Source organism: Colletotrichum lupini, chromosome 9, assembly GCF_023278565.1.
Source record: "Colletotrichum lupini chromosome 9, complete sequence".
Taxonomy (NCBI): domain Eukaryota; kingdom Fungi; phylum Ascomycota; class Sordariomycetes; order Glomerellales; family Glomerellaceae; genus Colletotrichum; species Colletotrichum lupini.
Window position 1 is genome coordinate 3,504,936 of NC_064682.1, and position 17,481 is coordinate 3,522,416.

Genomic DNA, 17,481 nt, shown 5'->3' on the forward strand with positions numbered 1-17,481 from the left:
ACTTAATTCTAATTCGCTAATAAGACTACGTTAACCTAACTTAATAGGGCTTATTTAATATTATACCCGCCCTTATAAATAATAAAAAGCTTAATACTTTTATCTTCTATATAATAAGATATTATTATTAAGACGGCTTAATAAATAAGGAGCTATAAAAAGACTTTAAAACCGATTTTTAAAATTAAGAAGTAAGGGACTTTTTAAAAGTAAAAAGTGCGATTCTTAAGAAGCTAAAAGACTTCTTTATAAATAATAGTATTAATTTAATAATTAAAAATCGTAGTTAAATAATAGAAAAGATTATTAGCGCCCTTAATACTTAATACTTCTCTACCTAAACTTCTGAGGAGATCGTAGCCTATTATAACTATACTAAATACTTTAATATATTATATCACGATTTTTATTTCTTTTACTTACTACTCCCGTAGTTAATAAATACTAACGATCTTATTTAATAAGCTAGAGAGATAGTAAGGGAATCCGTATAACCCTAACTTATTTAATCTTAGTAATTAAGATTCCGACTTTAGCCTCGCTATTAACTAACTAACTTATTACTTTTTTAAAAAGAAAAAGAGGAAGAACTAGAGAATAAAATTATTATTACTTAATAACAAAATCTACCCTATTAAATACTATACTTTAATATAAAAACTAAAGATAATATTATACTTAATACTTACTAATTAATTAACCTCGCTAAGCTCTATAATAATAATAATAAGTATAGTAGTAAGAAGTACGATATTTTTAATAAAAAGCTTCGGATTTTTAAAATACTATATTAATAGGTAAGAATTAGTAGATAATACTATTTTAGTACTTTCCTAAATATACTTAAGGGAAGGGCGTTAACTTTTTATTTTAACTAACTTAGTAATATTTCTAACCCGCTTAGTTTTAACGTAATATACTAAAGGACCTAAGAATACTTTAAGCTACTTACGAGCTATTAGAACTACTTTACTAAGCTCTATAACTTTTATTAGTACTTTATAGTTCGTAAGAACCTAAGTAAGTTAAACTAATAGATTTTATAAGCGCTAATTAACCGTATTATAATCCTTTACGAGGTACTAATTACTTAGGGATGTATTTTTAATATAAGCGACTAACTCCTCTATTACGTAAGTAGTATATTAAAATATAGACTTATTATACTTAACCTAGTACTTATATTTACTAATATCTACTATTAGCTTAGTACTTTAATTAATATTATAAAAAAAGAGTGCGACCGTAATAAGTAATAATAGTATTCTTAAAATAGTACTTATAATAAAAAAGTCCCTGCTACTTATTAAACCGACCGTACTTACGGTAGCTTTAATAAAAAGACCCGATTTAATAAGCGGAATTAATACGGCCGCGGTACTACTAATAAAAAGTGTTTTATTTATTATAAAACCGGCTATTAATTAACTAAGTACTTAGAAAAAGAGCGACGTTAAGTATATAAGAAATATAAAGATAATAAAAAAAAAAAAAAAATTTATACTAAGCTTATACTTATAGTTCTTCGCTTTTTATAAGGGAACCGCCCCTACTAACGATAATAATAATAATATTATAATCTAATATTTTAATAGCCTTAACTTTAATTATAAAGATAATTACGAGGACGAAGTTTAGATTTTAATAATATACTTTACGACTACTATTAGTAATAGAACCTTTATAAATATCCTCGCTATTTAGGTAATAAAATATAGCTTTATTAATATTATTCTTATTAACGAGTTAACTAAGCTTACGGAACTAATAACCTCTTTCTCGTTAAATAGGAGGTATTTATTAAAGGACTTTTAAAGTATTATACCTAATATTAGCACTACAAAATTCTTAACTACGGGCTACTTTTAACTCCTTATATTATAATAGTAACGACCCGAAGTTATTTTTAATACTTTTAAAACTAGCGAAGTAAGTATTTAATTCGGTAATAGCGAACTTATAAAGTTATTAAAATTTATAGTTATTAGTACCCTATTTAATAATATTACTTTTTACGTCTTACTAATTAATATTCCTTTTTTATACTACTTAAGGGATATAGATAAGCTAGGAGTATATTTTAATAATATTAATAACTTACTAGTTAAGGGAGATATTATAATACTTATTATTTATAAATAAGGATACCCTTAGCTTTTGCTCCTTAATAATAAAAAAGCTATTACTAATTATTTAATAAAAGGTAAATTGCGCCGCTTATATTAGCGCTTTAGCTACCCTTTAGTTCCTTATTTTTTAAAACTACTTTAGTAATTTAATAACGATATAAAGATCCTAGCCCTTAAAAAGCTTATAAAAATCTATTAATAATACTAATTTAATACTACTACCCCTAGCTAATTTAAATTTATTTTATAAAATAATTACGATTTTAATTATAAAGTCGTAATTAACGTAATATACTTAATAAATTATAAGGGTACTAACTGACTAGTGCTTTACGTTATTAATACTATTACTTCTTTCTAAATACTAAAGTTCTTTATAAATATAATTGCGAAGTATATATAGGAGGCTCTTTAGCTATATTAAATCGACGTTTACCTCGGTCTACCGGACTAGATTATTATAAATATTAATAAGAACTTTAGTACCGTAAAGTTTAAATCTTCTACTAGATCTATATTTATTAAGGTTAAAAAAGTACTTATTAAAGCTTATAATAATATTAATAAGGCCAAGAAATACTACGTAGTACTTAAAAGGGTATATAATATTATTTAAAATAAGTACTTATTAATAAGTATAGAGGCTATATTTTAGGCCGTAATTAAAGTAATTAACGATATAACTAGCCTAAATAGCCTCGTTCTTATACTCCTCGTTTTTAGAGCTTTTCTACGCACTTCTAATAAATCTCTATTATTACTAAATATTACTTAATATATAGAGGTAGTTAAGAAAATAATAAGGGAAGTCCGTAAACTTTATATTAATAAGTAAGTAAGCGAGGTATTAGTTACTTAAAACGGACTAAATATCTCTTATATTATTAATTTATTACTATAGTTAGATATTAAAATCTAATAAAAAAGTAAGGGATAGAAAGGCTTATTTAAGCTCGTCTTAATAAATAATACTACTTATATAATAAAATTACCTTATAGCCTAATAAGCTTCTAGGCTATTATAATTAAACCTTAGTATTTAGAAGAGGTTAACCCTAAGCCGCTAATTATAATAATAGAGTATATTAATTACTTACTAATCCCCGCAATTAACTAACTAATCAATAATAGCGCTATTATAAACGAAGTCCTTAACGAAATCGTTATTATAATTAATAATAACTTTTTATTATAGAATAAGAAAATTAGAAAAATATTAATATAGCGCGGCCGTAGTAATATTTTTATAATTATAACTTATTTTATATTTAAGGAGGAGGTAAATTTTAAGTTAGTTACTAAGCTCCGTAATAAGGGTATTATTATTACCCTAAGAATACTTTTTATAAAATCTATTAATAAGGAGCTTTTAGGACTAGTAAAGAGAGGGGTAATTAAATTTATTTAACTTAGCCCTAAATATAAGGATATAAAGATATTTAAGTCTCGATTTATTAATAAGATTAAGAACCTAGGACTTAACCTTATTAAAAAGTCTTACTTAGTTATATAAGGGTATAATAATAAGGAGAAGAAGGAGATTTTTATATAGTTATTAATAATCTAAAGAACTAATTAACATCTAATCCTTACCCTAGCCCCGACCCTAATCCGAGAAGGCTACGTCGTCTAGTTATAAAATATTACTTAAGTATATATATAATCGAGCTAACCTCTTTACTATAAGGTTTTTACTTAATTACTAGCTCGGATTTATTATTTATACCCTAAGGGCACTATTTTATATATCGTATAACTATTATATAGTTTTATAAAATCTAATACTTATTAATAAGTAATATATAGTAAGTATTATTTAAAGATACTTTAAATAATAATATCTACGTTCGATTTATACTTACTAATTTTAATAAAAAAAAGCAGATTATTTAGTATTATTAGTATATAAACCGATAATATTATTAAATTATTAAATAAGACTTTTAGTTAGAAAGAAAAAACTGAGCTTAAGCGCGCTAAGTTATTAACTAAACTAAAATAATAATTATTAGCTAACGAGCCGCTTATTTTTAATAGCGGGATTATCTTATTAAAAAGTATTAAAATAGTACTTAAATAAAAAAACTAAGAAAAAAAGCTTAAGTAAGTTAACCCCTTAGTATTAAATACTAAATAATAATTCGTTAAGTAACGAGCTCGAGGTACTTATATTATATTAATTTACTAATTGAAAATAGCTTTTAATATATTATTTACTACTTAATATTAAATAGATCCGTCGTTTACTAACTACGCTATGCTAAACTATTATATTAAATAATAAATAAATTACTTAGACCGAGGGCTTATATTTATATTATTAGATCTAATTATAGCTAAACTCTTCGTTTTTATAAATAAGTTATTTATAAATAACGCTAATTATACTTTATAACTAGGTTATATTATTATCTTTATAAATAAAGAATAGATTAATAAGAGCTTTATAATTAATAGTAATATTATTTATTATAGCTCTATAAAGAGTAAAAGGATTACTTAGAGCGTATTAATATTAAAAGTTTACGAAATAATTATAAGCGTTAATATTATTTATATTATTTTAACTACCCTAAACCTTATTACTAAATAACTTAACGTTCTAAAGATCCCTATTATAGTTTATATAAATTTATACTTATTATATAAATACCTTATTAAGCTAGGTAATATAAAAAAAAAAGCGCTTTATAATAGATATTATAGTACTTAAGTAATTATATAAACGCCGCGAGCTCTACGAGATCCGTTAGATTAATAATAACGATAACCTAGCTAACGGGTTTATAAAAAGTATACTAAATAAGTCCTTTAAATAATTCGTTAATAAAGGAATTATTATAGTTAAGATAGAAGGATAGGTAATACGTAATTAAAATAATAGTATATTATAAATAGTAAGTCGTTTAGTAAACGTATATACCTCTCGGGCTTTAGCTTAGAGAGAAACGTACGTGTTCGGGGCGTAATTAGACTAATAAAAAGCTCTTTTTTAACTATATTAGATTTAACGATTTTTAAAAAGTTTAAGTATATAAATTATATATATTAGAGGATTAGGAAGTAATTAGAAAGAGGGGATATTAAAATTTCTATACGAATAATTATAATAAAAGCTATACTAAAATTTTAATATACGGCTTTAGGTATTTCTAAATAGGGGATTAACCATAGATTTTATTACTAGTTCTTATTAACAGGGGACCTAGCCCCTATTTTAGCCTTTTTTATTATAAAAGTAGAAGATTGCTAATATTAAATTACGAGGTAGAAAAGGGGCCCTATTAGGTAGTTAGGTAGGGGTAGTAGGTAGGTAGTCTAGGCCCGTGCAGACGGACCCCTCTACTTACCTATACTTACTAAGGGACCGCGGGCTCTGCCCACGATCTTCCCCTCCTATACACACGTAATAGACCTATACTGACCTATTGACCTAGTTGCGACCAAAAGGTCTGACCTGCCTACGTGTATACCAACACACAGTTATACGAAGCATTTTAAAATGATCGCCTCTATAGAAGCCTCCGACTTCGTGCCTGTATCGGACTGGCCTACCCTGGAAGAGCTCGTAGCGGGCTTCCAGGAGCACATTATGCCCGCGTCTTCAAAACTTGCCGGACAGACATTCGATCACATTTTTGACATGGGCCTCCGTATCTCACACCAGTTCCACGATTCAGACACGCTCACTTGGAGAATTCTCGAAGGAGACCAAGCCGGCGTCACGGGTGATGCCGAGTACAAAGCATATGAAGTCCGAAGCGGCATCTACTTTGTCGACTTCTACAAACCCGACTATAAGGAACAAGTCAGCTTGATTCTCGACACTACGACAGGTCAGGCGATCGCCTGCGTCTCCGGCTTCAGTGACCAAACCAACGAGCGCAGAACATGGACCAAGTTTTCAAACGCCACCAAGAACGAGGGCACTAACGTCAAAGCCTACGAAGCTACCGAGGAGCTCATCGGCAAGCACATTCTGTATCGCTACACCCCTCGCGATGCTTACGAGCACATCTATCTCAACAGAGGCACCCTCGCATGGCACTGCCTCAGCGGCACCGAGAAGGGCCTAGCAGACGCAGAGCTTTGCAAGATGCTGAAGCTCAGTGACAGCCTGTACCTGTTGTTTTGGACGGAAACGATCATGCCCGTTGAGTCTGTGGTCGTTGTTGATTTGCGCGAAATGCGCTCAACCGGGCGATTTTTCTGTTGGGACCCCAAGCCCCAGCGTGAGGTCCAAGTGCGATTTGGGTCGTATGCTACAATTCTAGCAGAGACTGACCCCAACAAGGTTCTTGCTAAGCCAATCTTGCATGGAAGGCTGTGAGACAGAGAGCAATCTTCTAGGGGTATACAGATTTTAGTAGAGTCAAGAAATCATTCTAGGCAAATACGATCAACACACTCTTCAAGCATCAGGCCTGATCGGCGCTTGTCATCTGGTTCCTTCGTTGTCCTTTGAGTCGTTCCTCCAGTCTGAACCGTTTCTCTGAGTCCAAGCTTTCCGCCGTATTCAATGGCAGTCAGGGTTCTGAGTTCTGTATCGTTCCGAGTTGGTTGTTTTCAGATCATAAGATCATAAGTTGGTTCGATAGCGCGAGTCACTTTGCCAGCACCGTTGAAGTTCGCATTCCTCCACCTAAGACCCGCATGACGTTAAGATAGGTCGCCCTAGAAGTCATGGACCTGGAAAGGCACACAAGACTGCGGGAAATTCACCGGCAATAATGACTGCCAGGTCTTCACTATCAGAGAGCCTCAACTAGCAGACAGCTGAGGCGTCTTGCAGGGCTTCGATACTAGTTTCTCGCGGCCTACGGGTAACTGGGAAAGAGGTACGGAATGCGTTGACTTCAGTCTTTCCGAGGCAAGACACCTTGAAAGCGGCATCAAAGCCAGTCCAAAATTTTAGTTTGCTTTAGTATTATGGTAGTACATGTAGTTCTAGGTTGGAGGCGGGTCGCACATTCATGTGTTGTTGTCTTCGCAATCCCCGCTCCGATCTCCTTGTTAGCTTGATTGCGGGGTGCATGATCCCTTGCAGCTCGCACTTTTATTCCATTTGGGGCACAGCGTCGGTCGTCCACCACCATAGACACTATCATCTACCTGGCACGTCTAGAGAGTGTCAATCAGTGCGAAGATAAGCCAGATTCCGAAAGAAAAACTACATGTAATTCGGTCAGCATCCTATATAGTTCCTGAAAGATAAATGTTGCTCTGAAGAGATGACTTGCGACTGCTTATGTGACGTTAAGAAACCTCTCGAAGCTGTTTGAACCGCTACCCAACGCTACCATGACCTCAAAATCGGTTTCTGAGAAGCAAAGCATGCCGACAGGCACAGGAGGGGAGGATCAAACACAGACCGGATATGCTCAAGAGGTTAAGGTGGGCATTTCTTTATCATTTGCGTACGTCGCATGTAGATGACCATGCTCATCTCAAGGCAGCGAAACTTTTCACCCGCAGCAATCCTAGCAACATGTGTATCATTGATGGCAACCTGGGAAGCTCTATGCAGGTATGAAATATCCTCAGTCTTGGTCCAGGCATATTTAATATCCGCTCCGGCAGCACCATGGCAACAGGGCTTATTAATGGAGGACCGGCCTCACTAGTTTATGGGGCCATCATTGCATTCATCGGATCTTTATGCTCCGCCATGTCTTTGGCAGAGCTGGCGTCTATGTAGGGATGCCCGGGCATTCGCTCAAGGAATCTCTTTGACCATTCATATAGTCACCCTACAGCAGGAGGCCAGTATCACTTTGTCGCCTATTTAAGCCCCGGGAGGAGAGGACCGGTTAACAGCTGGTTTGCAGGATATATCACGTAAGAATGAGACTTCAAAGCAAAGCAACTTGTACACGAGCTTACTCGAACTGCTATGCAGTACTCTAGGATGGGTCGCGTTAGCCGGCAGCGCACCATTCCTCGCCGGGACCCAAATACAGGGCCTTCTCATACTCAACTACCCCGACTCGTATACTTCCGAGAGGTGGCATGCATCATATCGACTATCCCACTGATAACTTCTGCTGCGCGTGTAATGTGGGCTTTTGCAAGAGATCAAGGTAAGTGCATGTTGGTACTACTACGCCATAAAAGCTAATCTCAGCACACTAGGACTTCCATTCTCCCGAGTCGTGTCCAAGGTCGAGCGGAAACGCGGGATCCCCACTAGTGCCATTATCGTCACAACCTGTCTACTCGTTCTCCTTGGACTCATCAACATCGGCTCTACAACGGCTTTTAATGCCATCCTCTCTCTCGCAGTTGTGAGCCTTCAAGCTTCATATCTATTCCCGATCATCCTTGTGCTGTGGTGCAGAATCTTCTGTCCGGAGACTCTGGTATGGGGGCCTTGGCGCCTCGGACCGGCCGGAGTGGCAGTTAATGTGGCCGCCGTGTGCTATCTGGTTTTCACATGCGTATTCCTCATTCTTCCTCCTTTTCAACCCGTTACCGCCCTCAACATGAACTACGCGCCAGTTGTTCTCGGTGCAGCTTTGCTATTCGGTGCAGTTTATTGGCTGTTACGGGCGAGGAAGAGGTATATTGGGCCTCTGACGGAGCTGCATGTAATGAAAGGCCGTGATACTGTTTAAGTCTAGCATTTGGTTTCTTGGTAGAAGAAAGTCAGAGTTTATTTCTTAGACCAACTATCACCATTGTTTTGAACTGAGCCAACTCCCATGATTTGGAAAAATACGTCCATTCTCCTGTCTCGACCCAATGTGATTGGTTTACTCTCATGAAGTTCGCCCTTTTTGAGCAATGGAACCTCTCAGGTTTGCTAGTCATTACCAAGGATTAATGAAGCTGCAATGCAGTCCACAAGAGTCAAGGCAACGCCTGACCAATCGGATCATCTTTGACAACTTGTCTTTGACAACTTGTCTAGTAAGCCATCAACTTCTAGCACAGCCCATCTATTGCGCGAGCCCGAGTCGTGTCTGGTGCTGGTTGATAAGCTAGATTACCACAGCCAATCGGAAAGCACTTGCGACGCGGAATTGACGAGGCACTTATCAGTCCCAGAGCCCCGCCCCGCATGCTTCTTCGGCAGAGCAGGCATGCAGCACACACTGTCCCGGAGAACCAACTTGTTCCTATCGACAACGTTGATCCTGTCAGTCAAGCTGTCGTATTATCATCCGGAATCGCGCGATCATGAGCAGCAGCTCATCTCAACATTCCCGAAGAATCAAGTCCAGGAGTCAGTGCCAACAATCCTACACTTCGGCTCTCAGGAGACTAACCTTCACCACGATCAGGTGGCTGCGTTCGCTGCAAGCGCCGAGTAAGCCGTCTACAATGTTCAATGAACTTGCATCACCTAATACTGGCAATTTTAAAAGAGAATCAAATGCGACGAGGCGGAGCCTAGCTGTCTACGATGTGTAAAGTCAGGTGTCGATTGCCCAGGATACGCTAAAGCATTGAAATGGTCAACAAAATACGAGAGCAGCCCACGCACGTCTTTCAGTGTCAACAAATCTCATCGTAGCTCTCCTGGCTGGTTTGAGGAGGAGGCTCGGAACGTTTCGCGGGCGATTTCTCACATCTCACCCGAGCATCAGACAACTGTTGAACCACCAACCATGTCGACATCAAGATCCCGAGCGCAAGATTCTATCACGAGCTCTGTGGTCACGGTAATTCAGGGGGGGTGCTTCTTGTTCAAGCTCCATCTTCGACAACTACATCCGACTACGAAGACCACAATCTTGTTGATGTCCAGTCACCTGTGAGCGTTTCAAACTTCATCAGAAGGGGTTCAGCTCCAGAAGATGCCACTTCATCGCCCACAGACATTTGGTACAATTGCGCATCAGAGTTCCATGCCGATGGCATACTCTGTGAGGGATATGCTGACAGCACTCTACTCCTTTATGAACCTCTTGATCAGATCTCCCTCCTTTTGCACCATTACTTTTCGCTCGTTTGTCCAATAAGCTCGTCATTCGACTCCGGCCAGAGTCCTTTTCGATCAAATGTCCTGGGAATGATGGTAGGCTCACGCCTACTCTTTCTTTGCGTCATGAACATGTCCGCCTCCCACTTCCATAGAGACGACTACACCTCGACCACGCCTCTAAGCTTCCAGACCGAGGCAATCTCCGAGATCTCAACAGAGCTGTGCAAGATCAACAATTCTGCAATGGTCAACTCTGGCGAGACGACCATTGACCAAACATTGTCTTTATTGTCGTTACCGTATCCTGTGAAGGATGAAGTGCTGCTAGGCATAATCCTGCTCGGAATGACCTCGGTAAGCCCCATGCCCATTTCAAGGTGATCGAAGAGAACTGACAGCAATGTCAAGAGTTGGCATAATCCCTCATCACTCGGCCTATTCCACATCCATGGGTCTCGACAGCTCTTTGAATCCTGGACCAAATTTCAAGGACTGGACTGTTCTTCAAAGTTAATCATCATGACCCAGAGTCAAATTTTCCTCGTTTCATCGATGGTATACTGGGAAGTGCTCGTCTCTTTCCTTGTTGATCAACTGGCCGACTCACTTTCTTACCTTGATCCTTTCCTCGAAATCGACATGATACCCCCTTCACATGTCTGTCCCTGGACCGGTGTTGGGACTTCGGTGTTCATTTACTTGGCGAAAGTTGGTTCGCTTGTACGAAGGAAAAGATCACTCACGCGCGCCATGTTGTCAAACAAAATCAAAGCGTTCGAAAAAGTGGCGCATGGGAATCTCCTTGACGAAGCTTCTTTGTTGGAAGATCAAATCCGCAGAAGCAAGCTCCCTAGGTTGTCATCCATTGAGGACACCGGCGATATCAAGGCTCCACCCATTCACTTCCTTCAACTTGCCCACTGTTACCAGCTGAGTGGCTGTTTGGAACTGTACCGCGCCTTTCCGGAGCTGGCCAAAGCTCGTCTGGAGTCGGATCCAGCTGTTCGTATATCTTGCGATGGGATAGACAGACCGTCACAGCTGTTACTGAAGCTTGCTTTTGACATCTTGAATACCCTCGAAACCATGCCGGACGACTCTCGGACCATCGCAACGCAGACTCTGGTATTCACTATCGCCGGCTCAGTACTTGGTAAAATCATAGTAGCGGATGAGGGCCAATTCACGTCAGAACAGTACACTTTTAATTGCAGTATCGAGCGATGGAGAAAATTTGTCCTCCAGAGATTGTTCCAGACCTACCAAATCATTGGCCTACGCACCGTACAGCGTGCCATGACTCTTCTTGTCAAGGTATGGTCGCGCATGGACCGGAGAGACATAGTGATTGATCCGGAATTGAGGATTGTCGGCCATGTCCACTGGATAGATGTCATCGAGGAAGAAGGGCTGGAGACGCTCCTTGGTTGAGCTTTATCACACATTCGTGATGATAGTGCGGTCGCATGCATGCGCAGATCTATCGTTGCATGTGACTACAGAGAGTTGCAAAGAAGCATAAGTTCGGCTTCCGATCAAATCCCAGATATACTCTTGATCTAATCGAAACAACAACAGAGTCATAGATACCTCCAAAAACTTTACCAAGTCCAAGTACCCTGTTATCGAAGAAAGTAAATTCTTTGTGAGTCACAAGTACGATACTCTAACAAGTCACAGTCGGGAAAAAACACGTTTTCTGAGGCATGGATTAGCAGCCTGGCAGCATAACAAAGTTGGTAACATCGGCTAGGAAGCCTGCAGACTGGAGATGATAAAGTACAGGCAACCTTAGCCTATGATAGGCCAGGTATATGCAACCATCTTCGTCTAATTTCCGAAGTCTCTCGGGAAATCCAGACTTTTCAGAAGAATCTTGGAAGACGAAAAAGACGTGACATTACAAGCCGTTTCAATCTCTCCGTCCAATCCACGCACACGGGCTAATCTAATGTCTCGCTTATGCCATCTCTTAAGTATTTACGGAATCGCGCCTTCAATCCCTACTAACGATGTCGAACTGTTTGCTTAATGATCTCCTCCAACCGATTGACGTTGTGGTAGCAGCATGTCTTAGCAGTCTGTTAGTGGCTCATACGATATTACCAACAGTTGGCTGCGTTTGTGAGGCCTAGCACTAGCAGAAAGGAACTTAAGTAAGCCACCGGCGAACCTTTTCCAACGGCCTGGGCGGTCAATTGATGTAAGTAAGCGTCTAGAAGCCTCGATTGGCTCGCCACCTCGAAGCAGCATCCTCATCCGCCTCGTCCGTCAAGATCTCTGTTACGGGGAACGGTGCCACCGTCTCGCCCTAATACGAGATGCAAAATCACAATCAAATGTTTGTCGCGTGCGTCTTCTGCCAGCCTCGGTCCATTCATGGTGGATTCAGCCAGCCAGCTTATCACCTGCACATCAAATCACATCGCCAGGGTGTTGTCTAGCCCAACCCCTGTCACCAAGCTCCCAACTTGATATAGCGCGAGGCCAGCGCCTCTTCCTGGTCGGACCAGCGTCCAAGACTTGGGCAAAATGGCTCGTCCATCCCAACGGCCAAGTCAATCATCAGACAAACCATTCGTCCGCGCCCCAGGTCAAAAGCTTAAAAGAGCAACACCTGCGACTTTGCCGTGCGCAGTAGTGCCAGGGCCAGAAGGATCAGCGCCATCCCCCCTCGGGCATCCCTGTCGATTCCCCCGCGTCTTGCCCCATATCGGAAGGCATCGCCGTCCCCAGACCCCCCGGGGTTGACTGCGGGGGAAAGTGGATGAGGAGAAGTCGGCCGAGTCAGATAGCGCAATGGAAGAATGACAACTACCTTACCTTACTAAGTGAAAAAATTTGGTGCGCTGGAGTGTGTGTGTGCGCTGGTGTGGGTGACATCCCTCTCCACCTGCGTCGTATTAGTGATGATATTCCCATTTACGGCTCGACGGACATGACCTCATGCCGACCAGCCGCCAGTTGGGAGCACAGCAGCCCACATGTGAAAGCGAAAACCTGTGAGGGAAATTAGATAGCTCCCGAGGAAGCTAGCTGAGCTGCAACGTGCAGCTGAAGGAAGCCCAGGCTTGCTGGTCTAGAGCTCATGGCTTTGAGTCGTGGGTAGTGTTTATCGCGAGGTAGATGACAAAAGAACAAACGTGATTGTCGGTTGTTGCCTTTTCTATGTCCCCGTTCCCACTCCCACCCTCTCCCCCATGCAGGGTTTTCCTACAGTCTCCCTCCACAAAGGAAGCTTGTTCCCCCATTCTCCCTTTCTCCTGCATGTATCCGGGCCACCCAGGAACGAATTGGACGCTCCATCTCCATGTTCAACAAGACTCCTTGAAGCACTCCTCGTTTCACCATCTCCCAATTCGACCAAACTTCACAATCGCTTAAACCAAACAGTACTCGGTCAAGAAGAGTACAGACACATATCGTATCATATATCATGATGAAGAAGAACTTCACTCGTCTCGTCGCCGGCGCGGTGTTGCTGGCGGGCGGCGTGGCGGCGGCGGAAAACTGCGCGAGCGTCGCCGTCACAGCTATTCCTTCCTGCGCGCAAAGCTGTTTTCTCGACGGCGCGTCTTTTGTAGGATGCGACAGCCTCGATTTCTCATGTCAATGTGGACAAGAAGCGGCTCTATACGCCGCCATTGAGCCCTGTGTTGCGACGGGCTGTCCTGCCGCGTCGTTCCAGGCTGTTATCAACGGAGCTTCATCCGGTAAGTTCCTCCTTTCTCCATGAACACTCGATCATAAGTATCTATTATCATGACTTGTTGGTCATCATGCGGCAATCAATCTTTGTTGGACAGAAAGGCTGACAAGACCAAGTTTGTGGTTGTGTTGGCGCAGGTGCTGTTGGTGGTTCAACAGTATCCGGGTCCTTCGTCTCAGCCATCTCGGGCTCTTCGTTCGCTTCATCGCCTGCGACCGCAACAGCCACGGCGTCTGGAGGTGCTGGTGGTGGTTCAGCGTCTGCTTCGGCAACGCAAGGCGGTGGCGGCGGAGACACATGGAACCCCCTCCCGACGAGCCCTCCGTTCTCAACGTCGTCGCCCGTCAATGCTGCAGGTCGCCAGTCTGACTCAAGTCTCGCTATGCTCATCGCCTTTGTCGGAGTGGCGGTAGCTGCTGCGGTTGCACAATGAGTCGAACTTAGCTTGGAGGCAAGATCAATCTGGAAAGGATTGATGACTTCGCTGAGAATGTTTTGGCCTGGCGGTGGATACCACGGCGGTCGGCTGTTTGCATCATTACTCCTTCTTCAGAACACCACTTTTACATCATGACTTATGGACGGATATACCCAGAGGCCGGCGACCTACATACTCAGCCCGACTCTTCTTCTACCGACGACCTCACGCGACACAGTCAATTCAAAGCCAGCTTTCTCACAGGAAAATCAATGACCAGGGCGGGGCGCTCCCATCTTACAACTACACACGATCACTTAGGTCTGTGAGCCATACGTGGTCGTCTGTAGTTTGTATCTTGGATGGGGGCACTGGTTTGGAGGACGACATTGTCGAAGATGGGGTTAGTTGTTTAATCCTAATTATAGAACATTTACGCATTGAGCTCGAGCTCGAGCAATCTAGTTGCTTGGCTGATGCCTATGCTTGAGCAGGCCAAATTTGATCACGGCAATGAACAATGATAAAATGACACTCCTTTGATAGTATCTCGCACTTACATGCGCAAAAATTCGTCCTTGCTCACTTGTCGATCAATTTGGAATATCTTGGCCAAGCCGTCCCTGTGCCGATCTAGTTCGACATATAGACCTCATCAATCATGGGGTGGGGTGCAATTGTATTGGACGCATGAAGATCCCTTAGCTGGATAAGAATCGTAACAAGGGCGTCCTCACTTTGTGATTCTTGGATCGATTAGTCCCCATATTGCACACTTACAAGTCAGATAACTCGTTGTGGAATGTCAATTGAAGGGCGACTTCATGTGGGCTGACAGTGACGGGAATATTACATGGCAAGCTTTCCTCAAGCTACCTAGGCAAAGGGAAGCCGTTGTTTTTTTTTGATGCTGGAGACAAGGACGGTAAAGACAGTTATTGACATAAGTATACATACTTATGGAGGGCCGCGACAGATAGGACTTGAGCAATTTTATAGCTTGAGTTAGGATGACAAGCTCTCGTGTTTGCACGTTATAAAGACCAAGCATGCTAACCCTATGTGGGCAATTCAAACAAGCTTGACCACTCATGGGCCGGCGAAAGGGGTCGTATTGCCGCGAGGGCCTTCCAGCGGCGAGGCGACTGAGTTGACGACGGCCCTGTCAAAGATCTCCCGAAACTCCGTCTCTCTAAGTTTGGTCACTGGCAAAGCGTTCAGCTCTTGAGAGAATCTATCTACTCATCGACGTACCCATATATATATATATATCTATGCCAATCTTCGAGTGCTGACAGCCTACGGAAAATTGAACCCAGTGGGATGGTCTCCAGTGTAATGATCCTCTGCAGTGTCTCGGCAATGTCTGAGTGATTTACTCGCTTTCTGCGTCACGGTTGTAGGTGTAGAAACACGGGCTCTGAGTCTAAGCTTAGTGACATATCATCGATCCGTCTTTGAGAAGCATGTCGGCAACGGAGACCAAACTCTAGCCAACAGAATGACAAACACCTCGCTCTTTGAAATGACCCCATCGAGTATTACCTTCAGGACGCAAAACTTTGAAAATGGGATGTTGACTAATCGCAAATTCGATAGTGATCTTGCCAGTAGCTTCTATATTTACCTCAGCTGTCCGAGACTTCCACTCAATTCAAGCCCGTAGGGCAGGTGGCTTGCTGTAAGACCGAGAGTCTGGCGTCCTCAAAGCGCTTTTCAAGCCTTTTTATTTCAGGAGAATTCATCAACTGGGGAGTCTGTCAAGGGCTTTTCAGGCGTGGGCCTGGGGTTTCAAATTGGGAAGAAACTAACTCAGCTAAGTTGATATAAACATTAGTACCGTTTTATACTTCTTACTATGACTGCGCTTTCCCCACGGGGTAAGACGCAAGATAGCAAGCTCTATCTTCAACCTTACGCGAGTGTCGGATGGCCGAATGTTAAGTAAAGATGCGGGGGGCGCGGGGGCGGGAGCAGCCTAGTACTCGCACGGGAGAGCACTCATACGGCCCGGAGCCGATCGGGGAGATTGTAAGTCCAACGGAGGCCCCGCATAGGCACCATGCACCGACCGACATGCGACTTTCGCATTCGGAAAGCTGCGTCCACGTTGTCTCATCGGGGGTGTCGTTTTCCGGGCCCAGTCTCGTTCTAAAGATCGTCATCCGATCTCATGATCGCGTCTAAAGCGAGACCAACAGCCGAGGCAACATGAAAGCTAGGTCAATGCGTGGGGGCAATGGGGTTGTTCTTGAGACACTAGTATCCTCTCCGCACCCGCGGACGCCCGTAGGAGAGAGAGGTGAAGTCACACGTAGAGTTACAGTGACAACTAGACGGTCTAAACCCACATAATTGACAACTCAGTTATGTGAGGTGGGTTCATGCAGTGCTTTCCTTGGCCATGCCTATTCCCCTCACCATCGACTTCCTACTTGCACGTATGAATCATGGTCCTTTGACATAGTATGCACCACACACGGGTCTTCTATAGATTTGTTTATTTATTTATACTATTTTACGCCGTGATGTCCTCAAGTAAGGCAAAAGGTAACTATATTATATTAAAATTATAAAACCATATGCCGTGCCCCGTAGAGCCTATATAATACCCTCTTATAAGATAATATAATATATACTCTAAGATTAACCCTTTTACCTAAGTATAGTCCCCTATAACATCTTATAACCTAGGGTAAATATACTTAATAAGGTTTAAGTATTACGCTAGTAATATAATAAACTAACTAAATAGTGTTCTATATATCTATTAAAAGACCGTCGTCGTATTATAGTAAGTATTACTACCCGAAGTAGAGAGTTTAGCTCTTTTAATAAGTAGAGGGAGAGTAGTATAATATAAAGTAATAAAGTAAGGGGAGGAGGTATATAATATATATTATATTATAAAGTAATATAATATATTATATAATAAAGTAAAGTGTTAATATAACGTAGATAAAAAGTAATATTACTATTAATACTACTATACGTAGATATAAGCTTCGTAAGGCTAACGGGGTATATAGCTTATTATATATCCTAGTTAAACGAGCCGTATTAACGTACTCGCCTTATAAAATTAATATTTACTAAGGGAGCTAACGGCCGTATTAATAAACCTATTATAATAGGGGGGTTTAGCTTAAAAAAGGTCTGCTCTAAATAGTTAGTTAAAATACGAATTATATAGCACGTCCTATTATATCGGTTTATTAATATAAAGGCTAAGGGGGGTACCCCGAGACCTTTATTATAACCGTACTATTTAATAATAAATACGGGTCTAGTATTACTA

At 41.0% G+C, this 17,481-nt stretch overlaps 7 protein-coding genes across 7 annotated transcripts; all 7 read left to right on the forward strand.

Annotated features, from left to right (window-relative positions):
* Window positions 1-5,631: 5,631 nt before the first annotated feature.
* On the forward strand, window positions 5,632-6,459 carry CLUP02_16904 (uncharacterized protein; the record flags this gene model as incomplete). Its single annotated transcript, XM_049295822.1, has 1 exon — window positions 5,632-6,459. The coding sequence occupies one exon, from the start codon at window positions 5,632-5,634 to the stop codon at window positions 6,457-6,459; it is 828 nt and encodes a 275-aa protein (XP_049152969.1).
* Window positions 6,460-7,430: 971 nt separating this feature from the next.
* On the forward strand, window positions 7,431-8,743 carry CLUP02_16905 (uncharacterized protein; the record flags this gene model as incomplete). The annotated part of the gene is made up of 3 exons (XM_049295823.1): window positions 7,431-7,546; window positions 8,029-8,133; window positions 8,254-8,743. 3 exons carry the CDS (start codon window positions 7,431-7,433, stop codon window positions 8,741-8,743), a joined length of 711 nt encoding a protein of 236 aa, XP_049152970.1.
* A 468-nt stretch (window positions 8,744-9,211) lies between these two features.
* Window positions 9,212-10,437, forward strand: CLUP02_16906 (uncharacterized protein; the record flags this gene model as incomplete). The annotated part of the gene is made up of 3 exons (XM_049295824.1): window positions 9,212-9,438; window positions 9,646-9,793; window positions 9,880-10,437. The coding sequence occupies 3 exons, from the start codon at window positions 9,212-9,214 to the stop codon at window positions 10,435-10,437; spliced, it is 933 nt and encodes a 310-aa protein (XP_049152971.1).
* A 705-nt stretch (window positions 10,438-11,142) lies between these two features.
* On the forward strand, window positions 11,143-11,487 carry CLUP02_16908 (uncharacterized protein; the record flags this gene model as incomplete). Its single annotated transcript, XM_049295825.1, has 1 exon — window positions 11,143-11,487. One exon carries the CDS (start codon window positions 11,143-11,145, stop codon window positions 11,485-11,487), a length of 345 nt encoding a protein of 114 aa, XP_049152972.1.
* Window positions 11,488-12,588: 1,101 nt separating this feature from the next.
* CLUP02_16909 (uncharacterized protein) lies at window positions 12,589-12,807 on the forward strand (the record flags this gene model as incomplete). Its single annotated transcript, XM_049295826.1, has 1 exon — window positions 12,589-12,807. The coding sequence occupies one exon, from the start codon at window positions 12,589-12,591 to the stop codon at window positions 12,805-12,807; it is 219 nt and encodes a 72-aa protein (XP_049152973.1).
* Window positions 12,808-13,390: 583 nt separating this feature from the next.
* On the forward strand, window positions 13,391-14,198 carry CLUP02_16910 (CFEM domain-containing protein; the record flags this gene model as incomplete). The annotated part of the gene is made up of 2 exons (XM_049295827.1): window positions 13,391-13,769; window positions 13,882-14,198. Coding segments are annotated over 2 exons (696 nt in total), but the record flags the coding sequence as incomplete, so codon positions are not given.
* A 137-nt stretch (window positions 14,199-14,335) lies between these two features.
* Window positions 14,336-14,512, forward strand: CLUP02_16911 (uncharacterized protein; the record flags this gene model as incomplete). Its single annotated transcript, XM_049295828.1, has 1 exon — window positions 14,336-14,512. The coding sequence occupies one exon, from the start codon at window positions 14,336-14,338 to the stop codon at window positions 14,510-14,512; it is 177 nt and encodes a 58-aa protein (XP_049152975.1).
* Window positions 14,513-17,481: the final 2,969 nt, after the last annotated feature.